The following is a 12531-nucleotide window of genomic DNA, read 5'->3' as shown; positions in this document are numbered from 1 at the left end:
TTGCTGGACAATAAATTGTTCTAGAAGTTATTGCAATATTGTTGTTTTGAGACCTTTTTCAAGTAATACAATGGTAATGGCATTATAATACAAGATCATAATAATGCAAGATTATTGAGCTCAAAAATCAATGAACTTTCAATTCTAATGAACATCTAACACTGGAACTGGAAGACATTTTAAATATCTAAAATAAAACAAAACAGAAGCAACAAATAAAATGAATTATAGAGACTGTGTAAACAAGATTGTCCTTCAAAAAAAGGGCTAGTTGAGACCAAAATAAAAGAGTGAAGACTACAGTCATCCAGTTTTTGGTAGAAAGAGAAAAGAGAAAAATGATAAATAGTGTAAATGGAAATTAATGATTTTGCTTTATCATGCAATTAATTGATTTATTACTAATTGCGACTGGCCTAGACTGACCCTGCCATTACAGCAAGCAACAAAATGGAAGACGCTAAACAAAAGCTAGAAAGAGAAGTTACTTCTTACTTAAATGGTGGTCTAACAACAAAAGCAGTAAAATCTTAATTAAAATAACATGGCGTTTACTTCTTGCTCAGTCCTATAATAAAAGTACATTTGTCGGGTCGGATCAAGCTCGAACATAATGTCTATGGCCTCTTCTCGGGATGGATTTTTTTAGCTGCGGTCTCAATTCTAATCTGTTTTTAAGATCTTGAGGATGTCATCTGTGTTTTTCAGCATTGATGCACTTTGATCAAGGAATGACCTTTATCACACATGCAAGTACTTTTCTGTTGAATGTGAGTCATCCTGAGGTTCACATCTGGAAGAAGGTGGACTGCTCCCTCCGTACTGGAAATTAGTCTCCGTCACAAACAGACAATTTCTGTACAAAGTTCACTTTAAAAACACTACTGGGCTTGTCTGCATTTGCCCATAGCTACCGATTGGGACTTAGGGATGAGGGCACATGAAGGAGAGTATCTGGGAAAGTTTCCCTGCTACACATAACGCCTCACTTTGGTCTATTTTTTCCTTCCTGGACTTGTTCTAATGTCAGCCTCTCTCTACAAAACAAGGCTAGAATAGCAACAGTGTGTGTGACAGAGAGAGACAGACTGACAGAGGAGCAGGGAGGAAAAGAGAGTGAGCGATATGATGGTGTGGGAAAAGGCAGTGGCTGGCTAACAGTTTCCTCTGCCCTTGGATGGAAACAGGCATTTGGCCAAATGACTTCATTCCAACCAGCGTTTAACATCCCAGCATCTCTCCTGGCCAGGAGTCACAGAACACATCATTACTCTACTTACCAAGTACAGTCACCGTGAATGAGCCTTTATGCTCGACTAACTAACTTAGCAGTACAGTAGATCGATGTGTAAGTACTGCATGCGGTTCCACAGATAGATGGGGAAACGCCCAACAGGCTTGGGAAAGCTATTCAGTAAGTCTTTCTTTCCACTTTTGGGAACTTATTTCCTGTTTATTATTCAATGTTTTCAGGGAAAATGGCAATGCTGCATTGTTGATTACTGTTTTCTTTGAAATATAGAAGAAAAAACGATATGGATGAAATATTTCTGGACTTTACTTACTGTGCTGCGGTCAACTTGACAAATTTCAGAATTTCTAAGAAGTTGCTCTGGAAAGTGTGCTTCTTCTGATGGTTTTCAAATTACTAAGTTGTTTTCATCCATCCATCCATTTGTCCATCTTTGTCCATTAGTCTGTCCTCTCTATCCATCATCTGTCTGTCATTCTCCCAATTCATCCATCTGTACATGAATACTTTTCTCGGCCTGTCTGTCCAGACATTTTCCTCTCATTCTATCTATCTGCCCTTTTCCTAAATCATCCATCCATCCGTCCGTCCATCCGTCACCCAATCCATCTATCCATCTTTCTAACAGTCCATCCGTCCGTCCCATCCTTCTTCCAATCCATTCTGCCACATATGAATCCTTTTCAGTCCATCCATTCTCCTCCCAATCTTCCATCCATCATCCATTTCTCCTTCTCCCAATCCATACATTCATACATGAAACCTTTTCTGTCTTTCCATCTATTCTCTTCCCAATCCATCCATCTTCCCTCCAAGTCCATCCATCCTTCTTCCAATCTATTCAACCATTCTTTTCCCATCCATTCATTCATCCATCCACTCTTCTCCCAATTCATCCATTTGTCCATACTCCCTCCAAATCCATCCACCTGTCTGTCTTTCTTATCCGTTGGTCCATCCGTCTGTATGTCCTTCTCCAAATCCATCCTTTTCTCCGTCCATCGCTCCTTCCCTCCTACCTGCAGGTTCCATCCTTTAGCTTAAAAGAATTGACTGGGAACTCTGGGGATGTTCATCCAGGAAAGGATGCATTTTGTACCTTGGACAATGTGTAGAATATTTCATGTTGACCAGCCATAGCATTGTTGCCCAATGATGGATACAGTAACAAGGTCTGCCTTGTTACACGTTCATGTGGTTGTTATTTTGACTCCTGGCATCCATATAAACACTCTTCTGGACTAACCAAACATCTCACAGAGCAGCGGCTCCTCCTACAGTTGCAGCGTCTGCCTGTCAGCAGGACACAATAAAAACTGCAGAGAAGAGGCTCAGAGAACACAAAGAGTCGAGATGTTTCATTTCCCTTCAACTTAGAGGAGGGGGATAGAGTAATTCTGATTATTGTTGTTTATGATTTCAGGGGGAAAAAAATTAGTCTGTGCAGAAAGTGCATTTCCCAGGTTCACCTGAGAATAGCTGCATCCCGAGGCCGGCTGCTCGCCAGCGTCGCATATCAAAGCGTGCCGCGTAAACACGCCTGGCTTGGGAACAGCCATGCTGTCTGCCATGGCATCCTTCAGTGCTGCACAACCTCTCTGGCTGCACGCCTGTTTGAAAACAAGGCAGCAGTCCAACTTCTGCATGCTCTGCCACACACGCACGCACACACACCCCCACACACACACACTCACTCAGCAGTCTGTCTTTTATTTTTAAACCAGATGTGTTTTTACTGGGTGCAGTTTAGATTCCCCCGACACTACAAATATGCACAAGACTCAGAGTACGGACTGGCAGCCTGCAGTTGGGGTGATCGGCTCCATCGCCGACTGACTCGTTGTTTTGCAGGCCTCACTGGCCGACACCTCGAGACTCTGCTGATCACAACATCCTGAAAATAATCCTGCTTTATTTCCGCTTTTCTTCACCAGCGTGTTCACGCATCCTTAAAAACGCTTAAATTCATTCATCTGAAATGAGGCCTTAAAATGTCTTAAATGCATTCAGAAATTGAATTTAAGACATTTAAAACTCACGGGTCTTATATTTTTCCAGTGTATTATATATTGTGATTATTCCATCACACTTGAATAAGTACATATGTTCACTAAATAATTATTAAAAAACATGCCCTGCCTTCATTCTCCTACTATTTCTGTCGCCGTTTTCATCTTTTTTCGCCACTAGTAACATTTATTTACGTTTCAATACAGCCAAAAAAATCACCTGATCCTTACGCAAAATCTTTTAATCAGAAAACATGTTTTTAAAAAATTAGCATGTTTACATTAAACAATATCGATCTATAGTTAATCTAAAAAATAATACAATTTTTCTTCAATAGTTTTATATAGATTTCCATATATAGGCATATATGTGTGTGCAGTTTTGTTTTGTACATTGTTATGAAGCGGGTCGTAAATTTCATACATAATGGTGTTAAAAAGATTTTAGAGTCTTAATTTTGAGTTGGTGAAACCTGCAGAAACCCTATTTGTGATAGTTAGTGATGTTGAAGCTGTTTTATTCAAGAAGTTAATGACGTGAAATCCGAGGGGTTTTATTAACTGCCTTCTCAGCTGTATCCTGTAATAGTCGCTATACATTTTTATTCCATCAACTCAGCCAAAATTAAGAGGCATCAGTTTTTGGTTTCTCAATGGTCTGATCAATTCACAGCTGTACATTTCATCCCCCATCACTCCAGGTCATTCAGCGCCAACAATCTTCTAATTTTGTTCTTTCTGTAAATGTATTTTATTTTAGCTCCCATTCCTCATTTGAGTGCGTTTCTAACATTCCAGTGCCACTTTCCCTGATGAGGTTAATCCACACCGGCCCCTTTGTAGCAAGCAGCAACGGGAACTCGCGGAATCTGTGCAGGCATTTACAGTACATCTTTCACGTTTGTGTGTGTGTGTGTGTGTACCGAAGCCCTCTGTGACCAGCTAATCTTTCCTCGTCAGCGTGTTTGTTCTCTCTCAGCTGGCCCTGTTTGATATCTGAACACAGCTGCAAGGGAAAGGAGGAAAAAAAAAAAAAAAGAATCTGCATCTAAGTGTGTGGGATTTGTTGTGTGCACGTGAGATTTGATGAAGGAGCCAAGGCAACACAAGCAAGCTTTTATCATGTGGCTCTGCTGAACAGGTTGCAGGTAGGAGTGTTTTATGTAGGCGAGTAAGGGTGTGTGTGTTTGCAGGAAAGCTAAAGTGTAAAGGCTCTAGCTCACTCCTCCCAGGCCTGGACAACAGAGCTCAGTGTTTCTCTGGGTCAGTGGGCTAGTCGATAGCGTGCGCTGGGAGAGCAGAGGGTTAGTTTCTCAAACCCCCACTGTAGTTGACCTTCGTGGTAGTGCCGAGTCTCTCATCCGGTCTTGGGTATTTATGTTTTTTTGTAATATCTGATGAAAATCTATGGGAAATCCATGGCAAACATAAAAACAGTCAAACGTTAAAAAAAGTTAAGCCTCTACATCTATCCATGCCATCACCAACTGTTTTTAAAAGCTGCAACTGTACAGAATTAACTCGCAAAGACAAATGGTGAAAGTAAGCACAAAGTTCACCAGGTACATGGTTAGTAACGGTTATTTTAGAAATCGATTAATCTTTTGATCTGATAATCAGGTTAAAAAAAACTGGCCCATTCTTCATTGAAGATTTTTCATTTAACCACTTAAGCCTCCTTTATGCAATATTAGAAACTTGTTAAAAGATGCAAATATTTCAATTCCTTTTTTTCCAAGTATCAAAAATACCCTTGATTAATCAATCAATCAAATATAAATGTGCTTCACTAGGCGCTCCCAGCCTCTTTTACTTGAGGCACTCTCAACTTAAATCCATCTTTGCCTCTTTGACCCTCACTTTTCTGCATCAGAATTGTGCATGTTAACACGCACACATCCCCTAGCCCATCATCTACAGTCTAATGTTTAATTCATATATCATAAAAATGGGGATTCTTTTTCTGTAAAAGCTTCACCCTGGTCTTTAATATCTTTGTCCAGATGTGAGATCTCTCAGTGTCGTTGGCGTTGATTTGAAGGCTTTTCTTTACGGAGACTATTAGCCAGAAACATATTAACCTTAAGTAAGAAGTCAGTCTGTATGATCCACAGGTCTAAATTATGTTGCCTGTGCAAAAATATTTCTTCTACACCAAAATAGTCTCCTCATAGATATTCTGAGCTTGAAATGTAGAAACTCTCCAACTTAATAGGAATATGTCACAATCAATAAAAATATACTTTATTTTGTCTCAGAAGGAGTGGAAATTGGTGAATAAATCTTCTCAGTGCCTCCGGACTATTCCATCTGTGGCTCGCATTCTTACAGATACGTTTTCTTTTATTTTGCAGTTGCATTTTTTTCTGACTATTTTTTTCTACACTTTGTGCACAAGGACTCTTATGACAGTGTATTAGTTCCAGACTAAACATCGTTTTGTTTTATAATTATGAGGATAGAGTCATAATTTTACAAGAATGCAGTCATAACATTGGCAGAATAAAGACTCAGTATTGCCAGTTCATTCTTTGACATGGACAAAGTCGTTGGCTTAGTTGTTTTGAATCCCTGCTACTCACAATAATTTGATGCCGATGCACTAAAAGGCTAAGTATTTTCTTATTTGTGTGACTGATAACTTCAACTGTACAACTTTTTATTATTTTTTTTGTGTTGGCATTCTCAGAAAATTACTACTTAATTGTCCTAATATTACAACTTTATTTTGGTAAAATTATGACTTTGTTCTCAAATTATTACGACTTTATTCTTATGGGTGTTTTATTATTACGACTTTATTCTTGTATTATTATGACTTTATCCTTGCTTTATTATGACATTACTCTTTTAATATTATGACTTTGTTCTTGTTTTATGGCAACTTTGTTCTCATATTATTATCCTCATATTATATTGACTTTGTTCTCTTATTATTACAACTTTTTTCTTGTAATATCTCAACTTTATTGTCGTATGACAAAATTCTTGCAACATTTTGACCTTTTTTCATTTTATTACAACTATTCTCATATTATTCTGACCTTATTCTCATATTATTCGAACTTTATTTTGTAATATGACTTTTTTTTATCACAATTTTATTCCCGTATTTTACTCCCATATTCCTTGCATTATTTTGACTTTGTTCTCATATTATAACTACATCTCGCATTATTACAACTTTTTTCTCAGATTATTTAAACTTTATCATTGTCTGACAATGTTCTTGCAATATTACAACTTTATTCTTGTAACTAATTTTAAAAAAAGCATCTTAGCCTGGCCTAAATACTCAGCCACAGACTCTGGAAAACCTGACTGTGTCAAAAATGTGACAGCCAAACAGCAGGAAGTTACGTCGAGTGAATAGAATAGAGAGCTGAACAGGAAGATGGTCCCCAAATTCATCTCTTCTCCGGGCCCCAGAAAATCTTGGACCGGCTCTGAATAAACGCTCCAGAGTCCATTAAAGTGCCTGGCGTGCCAACAGTCGGTGAGTGAAATTCGACCCGACTCGTGTTGGACCAACACCTTTTGTTTTCCCAGAAGAAAACAGGACGTGGCCTTCAGATCATAAAGCTGTTTATTCCCAACTCAAGGCTCCGTTTTTGTACGGGCAAGTTTAAAGGCTAACGCTAAAGCTTGCTGATCTGAGCCAGACTTAGCGTGAGCTTACCGGGGGTGGAAGCTAAATGGGGCGAATTAAGGAGGGGAGGAAACGAGCTAAAGAAAGACTGGAACAAAGCAAAGAGAAACACAGTAATGAAGACAAAAAATAAAAGCATCTCTGTTCGCAGATATCAGATTAACAGGCTGTGCTTTTGTTGTGTAGTTGTCAGCTCAACAACCAATGGCAAAGTGGGTTGAAATGAAAAAAAAAACAGAAGTTATTTGGTGATATTTATAGTAGGAAGCAGCTCAAAGTGGGAGCAGTTTTATTTCCCTTTCATGGACAGCCTTCATTAAAAGTTAGGAAGCTTCTCTGAGGCTAGCTAGCTTTTGAGTTAGCTGTGGTGACGTGCTGTCTCTCTTCCTCTCTGTAACACACACACTCACCACCACAGCTGTTGTGTAGACATTAATCCCACAGAGGAAGCAGCGCAACAGCGTTGTGACCACACATCTCAAATAGGCCGCTCGTGCGTATCTGAGCGGCGGTGTGTTTTGAGCGGAGAAAAAAGTTGGATCTTTTTCAAGTAACTTCCTCTGTGGGCCAGACGAAGACCCCGGCCCCCCGAGGGGAACCACACAGTCCCACGAACATTCGAGTCGTTTACGTTCGCCTCTCATAAAGTGGCGAACGTAACTGCTACAGATTAGCAGCAGCAGCGCTCTCTTTAACAGACAATGTCGTTCTGCATCATTATTTCTTTGTGGGTGACGGTCACATGGTGATGAGGCTGATTCAGTGTCTTCCTGTTTCTGCAGATCCATCGAGACAGAGAGGCGTCGTTCCATCAGACTTGCAACCCTCAGCACTCAGGTAGGAGGCTCCAGTTTCCTCCATCACTTTAGAAAGATGGCCTACTGTTTTATGATTGTTGATATTTTTTTAATGCTCTTGTTTTGTTGTGAAGTTTTAGATATTTCTATAAGCTTGCTGCTTTGTTTAACGTGTGGGTGTTTTCAGCTAGAAGCTCATCCTTTCGAAATTTAGCCAATCGATGTCCAACTTGACCGCTTTTCAGTCTGCTATCGCTTAGACAAAGCACAGTTTTTAGAGAGCATAGGTTACCTTGAACATAACTTTAAAAAAAACAAAACAAAAACAGAGAAGGCCCAGCAGTCTGTAGGGCCATTTTTTTTGCATCTCAGAAGAGGAAATGAAGGCAGATAAATACAACATAGATGTTCAAAAACACTAAGCTGAGACTTTTTCACATGCTGGTGGTTTTTGGATGTTCAGATCAAAGCGACAACCTTTGAGTTGGGTAAACATCAAAAGTTTTCTTAGGTCTTCTTTTCATGCAAGTGGTATCCAGCTCAGGAGATTAGATTACAATATTGTATTCGCAGTAAGGAGATGAGATTTTAGCTACGTTTCTTAGAAACGTAGCTAAAATAATCCAATCTGTGTTTGACAAGACTATGTAGTGTGATTTTTGGGCTAATTTAATTCTAAGGTGGTTATGGTGAAATAAAAACATCGGAAATGTGTTTTTGCAAATAGATTTTTTTTTTTTTTCTTTTAGAAAAAGTCTATTAGTATTTTAGACTTTGAATTATAGATGATCAAAGGCAGTCCAAATTCATAAAAAGAAATCTTTAGTTTAGCATCAGCATTACTTTATCAATAATACGTGATAATTGTTTTTGGTACAAAGTTTTTGTTTCTCCACTCTGTTTCTCTGTATTTAGTTTTTCCACTAAGTACACTAAATGCTGCAACATTAGCATGACATTAAATATAAATATAATATAGTCAGTCGGAGTGGTTGGCACTTTACCAAGTATTGTTATCCAGACTGAGCTGAAGTTTTTACTTTATTTAACACAACTTGAGAACTACTTCCTTTCTACCTTCAAAATAAGAGAATTAAACATGGATACATGGTGTGAAACTTAAAGCACTCACCATCATATTTACTGTACGTAGTTTACGTACTTCTTTACTCTCGGCTCACCAGGCAAAGTCACTTGCTAACAGCAGTTAGCGCTTTGTCAGACGGCCTTCAGTTTTAATGTGGCATGTTAATATAATTGCTTGCGTAGCATCTTGTCATTTGAAAGTGCATTTTTTTAATAGTGCATAGATTTTATTTGTATTTAACTTGACATTTTCTTTCCTTTTCCACCACCGTGGCTGTGTTTTCACTGAAAACATTGTGATGTGCTGCTGAGCTTTTCCTGCTTTCTTTTTGGTATGTTACTGCATGCAACGAGCAGGAGAAGAATGGAATGCATTATTTAGCTGGCTCCACGGGGGTGATGGCGTTGGGATTATTTATGCACGCACTTGAAGAGAGCTGAATTTCATTAGACTTGGAGAAAGTTGAAGATGAAGCAGGACTGTGGGAAGAGATGTGATGTAAACCCAGCTGAAGTCGAGGCAATAGTTGAAGTAACAGCAAGTGGCTCATGGGGAAACATGTCTCCACGGTGACTCGACTTCTTATGCCTTACATTCAGCGCTAGTTTAGGCTGACACTTCCCATTTCTCATGGTTGTGTTTCTTCACTCGCTTGGTGTTTTTGAAAAAAGACTGCGTCAAACTCTCAGCTAGATCCGTTGTGCATAGGCCAGTATCGTTCTCATGGTATGATAACCCACAGCAAAAATAGCATTAAAAATGTATTCAGTAATCTACAATTTCATCTAATAGTTTTTATTTGAAGTTCTAACAGAAAACATAGGGTCTGCTGTTAGAATAATCTGCACCATGTGTCTATTTTCAATGGGAATACACCCTAATATCAAAACTTGGAAGAAATCTATATTAATTTTCAGCTAATTGAAATGCAGTGTGCATCAACAGGTGGGGGAGGGGGCTACCAATGCTTCACTTTGCTGCAGAAAACAACAATCATTCCAGCGCTTCCTCTGGCCTCTCATTAAAGGGACTTTAGATCGTTGGAGATTAATAGTGAAAAATCTTAGAGGTTTAAAAATGACCTTTTTAAACCTTGATGTAACTTGATACCAATTTCTTTATTTATATTGTTCATATAACATTTGCTACTGAAATAGGGAAAGTTGGCTTTATGGTTTACATCATCAAAAGTACATCTGAACAACCTTTTTTTTGGTGGAAATTAATGTCCTTTGAACAAACAAGACTGAATTATTGATCTATAAGCAAAATACAAAGCAGGCAATAGACCAGTATAAAATATGAATGGTTTTATAGTTTGACACAAAAATATATTATGGAGTAGTTTAGTGATTCCACACTAATAGTTATAAATATTCCTACCTATTACAGCAGTTCAAACACAGAACAAACCTTAATATTCACAATATACAGAGTAGATTGTATATCTCCTCCAAATAAGCTAACATTTGCAGTTTTCCTTATTTCTGCTATTGGCACATCACTGAGGTACCAAGATCTCTGGTATCTTAGCACTACCAAAGAAACTAGCATTTACAGTTTTACTTATCTCAGCTCCTGGGTGTACAGCCAATCAGCTACTGTAAATAATAACATGGCACTCCAGGATTGGCTGCTTTGCAAACATGAGCATATAGCATGCAAAGTCGCATTACTGCTCGGTATTTCATTTCCCAAAGATGCAATTTCTTTGGAATTTTTGGCATACGCTGTAGGTAAAAAAGAAAAAATCTGCAAATTGGTAAAATTTCAACTAAATATTTGGAGTTACCTTCAACAGAAAAGTCAAATACTAAGACACAAATAATCTAGAGTTCACTGTATGTTCCTCTGGTGTTACTTCTACATATTTTTAGGTTCGAGCTACACAGAGTAACATAGAGGGTAGGCGTGAAGTAGGCGTGATTCTAGTAGGCGTGATTCTAGTCCTACAGCGTTTCATATCTACTAAGCAGTTGACGTCTTCAATAATAGTCTAAAAATATCAAAGACTTTTAAAGTTTTTTAAATCAGTTGATATAGCCAGCGACTGGTTCTTTGTATCAGGGTATACGCAGGCTTTAAAAAGTTGTTTGAAAACCTGAAACATTTTCCATCATACCCTTTTCTGTGGCTTGAAGTGATTTTATTGAGAGGTAGCAGAAAGTGACAGCTGATTGATGCATAGAATACCGCAACACTGGTCCTACTAACTAACACCAACCTGACTTGTTCTCATTATACAAATGGTTATTTTAAACCTTTAAAAAAAAAAAAAAAAATCTGCTGGTGTACATCCAGATTCACGCCCAATTCCAGATTCAGGTGAAGCAAAGTGTATGATCAAAAGCACCTCACACCAGCTGTTATGCACGGCGGCGGTGGTGGTGCAATTGCACCCACAGAAAACTCGCACTTCCTGCCGGTCATGACCCCTTTTTTTTTGCAATAAAACATTGTCATGTCAAATGCGAGGCTATCTGACTGTCACAAGGGTGTGCATAAAATTATGACTGCAGACATTCTCACCTCTCAAGAGGTGAGAATTCACAGTGATGAGACTTGGTCATTATTGAAAGCAGTTACTGCTGCTAAAGGTTATTCGACAAGCGGACCAAAGTCTTTCACACACTGCTTCTGCATTTCGACTTAGTTTTGTTTCAACAAAGAAGACGGTGTAATCTGCACAGTATGTAGCTAAACTGAAGGCAAGGATTCGGTGAGTTTTTATTTGGTTCTTATAAAACTTTAGAACCGTTGCACATAACGTAAGTACTTGACAAATGGCAAAAAGATAGAAAATATGTTATTGGCCTGGTAAGTTTGCCCACACAGTCTAAATTACAAAGAAAAGGACAAATAATCCTTTATTTGTGAAGGAAAAGAATCAAAATGTGAGTCGGTTTGATAATAACGAAAGCAGCAGCAGTGGGAAGAGAACGCTAAAGACAGCAGTAGAGGTGTCATGCGGAGGTAAAATAGAAGGGAGGGTAAAGGTTGATTTCCTCTGCAGCAGCTGGACAATAATACTCCCTTCCTGGTGGAAATCTTTTCCTCTCAGCCTTTCTGCCTTATTTATTTGGTGATATAATAACAGACAGGAAATCCCTCTGCCAGCTAATCCGCAATCTGCCCATGATGGAAGACTTGGATACAATACTTAAAAACAAGGAAATCAGCCCTTTCTTTCCTTTTTTCGTAGTACACCACCGCCTCATTTTCCAAAAATATCTAGTAGTCTGTTAAACTGAGGATGCTTTCATGGGATTGTGTCATTCAGATCAACATCAGTAATGTTACACTAGCATTCATCATTTGTAGCTTTGACAAATGGAGCATCTTTAAGCGACCGAATGGAAACGATACTAATATCGTTTTGCTCAGGCATCAGAAGTCACTTTCCTTTAGCTCTTATGTTGTGGGTTAAAATACTGGCACACATAAAATAAATTGTCTTCGATGGAGAACATGAAATATGGTTTTCCTGGAGAACAAAATGTGTGGTTTTATCTATCTTTTATATATATATATATATATATATATATATATATATATATCTCCAGTCCTCTCCAGGCATTTGTTATTTTCATACATCTTAAGCAGAGAAGGGAGTCCCACTCTTAATTGGTTAGTGGTGATGGTTGCTAGTAAGCACGAGCAACTTTGGCTTTATGTATCCTCCATCTTAATGTCCTCATTCCACTGGAGCCCCAAAAGCGTGTTATCGGTGAATGCGC

At 38.5% G+C, this 12531-nt stretch overlaps 1 protein-coding gene across 5 annotated transcripts in view; it reads left to right on the top strand.

Moving 5' to 3' along the window:
* Window positions 1–12531, top strand: part of akap13 (A-kinase anchoring protein 13) — a 135020-nt gene that overhangs the window by 62288 nt on the left and 60201 nt on the right. For all 5 annotated transcript variants that reach the window (XM_032559928.1, XM_032559927.1, XM_032559925.1 and 2 more), the window contains exon 10: window positions 7693–7747. In XM_032559928.1, coding sequence (XP_032415819.1) covers window positions 7693–7747 — 55 coding nt within the window. The remainder of the gene's footprint in view (window positions 1–7692; window positions 7748–12531) is intronic.

This window comes from Xiphophorus hellerii, chromosome 4, assembly GCF_003331165.1.
Source record: "Xiphophorus hellerii strain 12219 chromosome 4, Xiphophorus_hellerii-4.1, whole genome shotgun sequence".
In the NCBI taxonomy this organism is placed as follows: Eukaryota; Metazoa; Chordata; class Actinopteri; order Cyprinodontiformes; family Poeciliidae; genus Xiphophorus; species Xiphophorus hellerii.
This window is presented reverse-complemented; position numbering and strand designations above follow the sequence as displayed.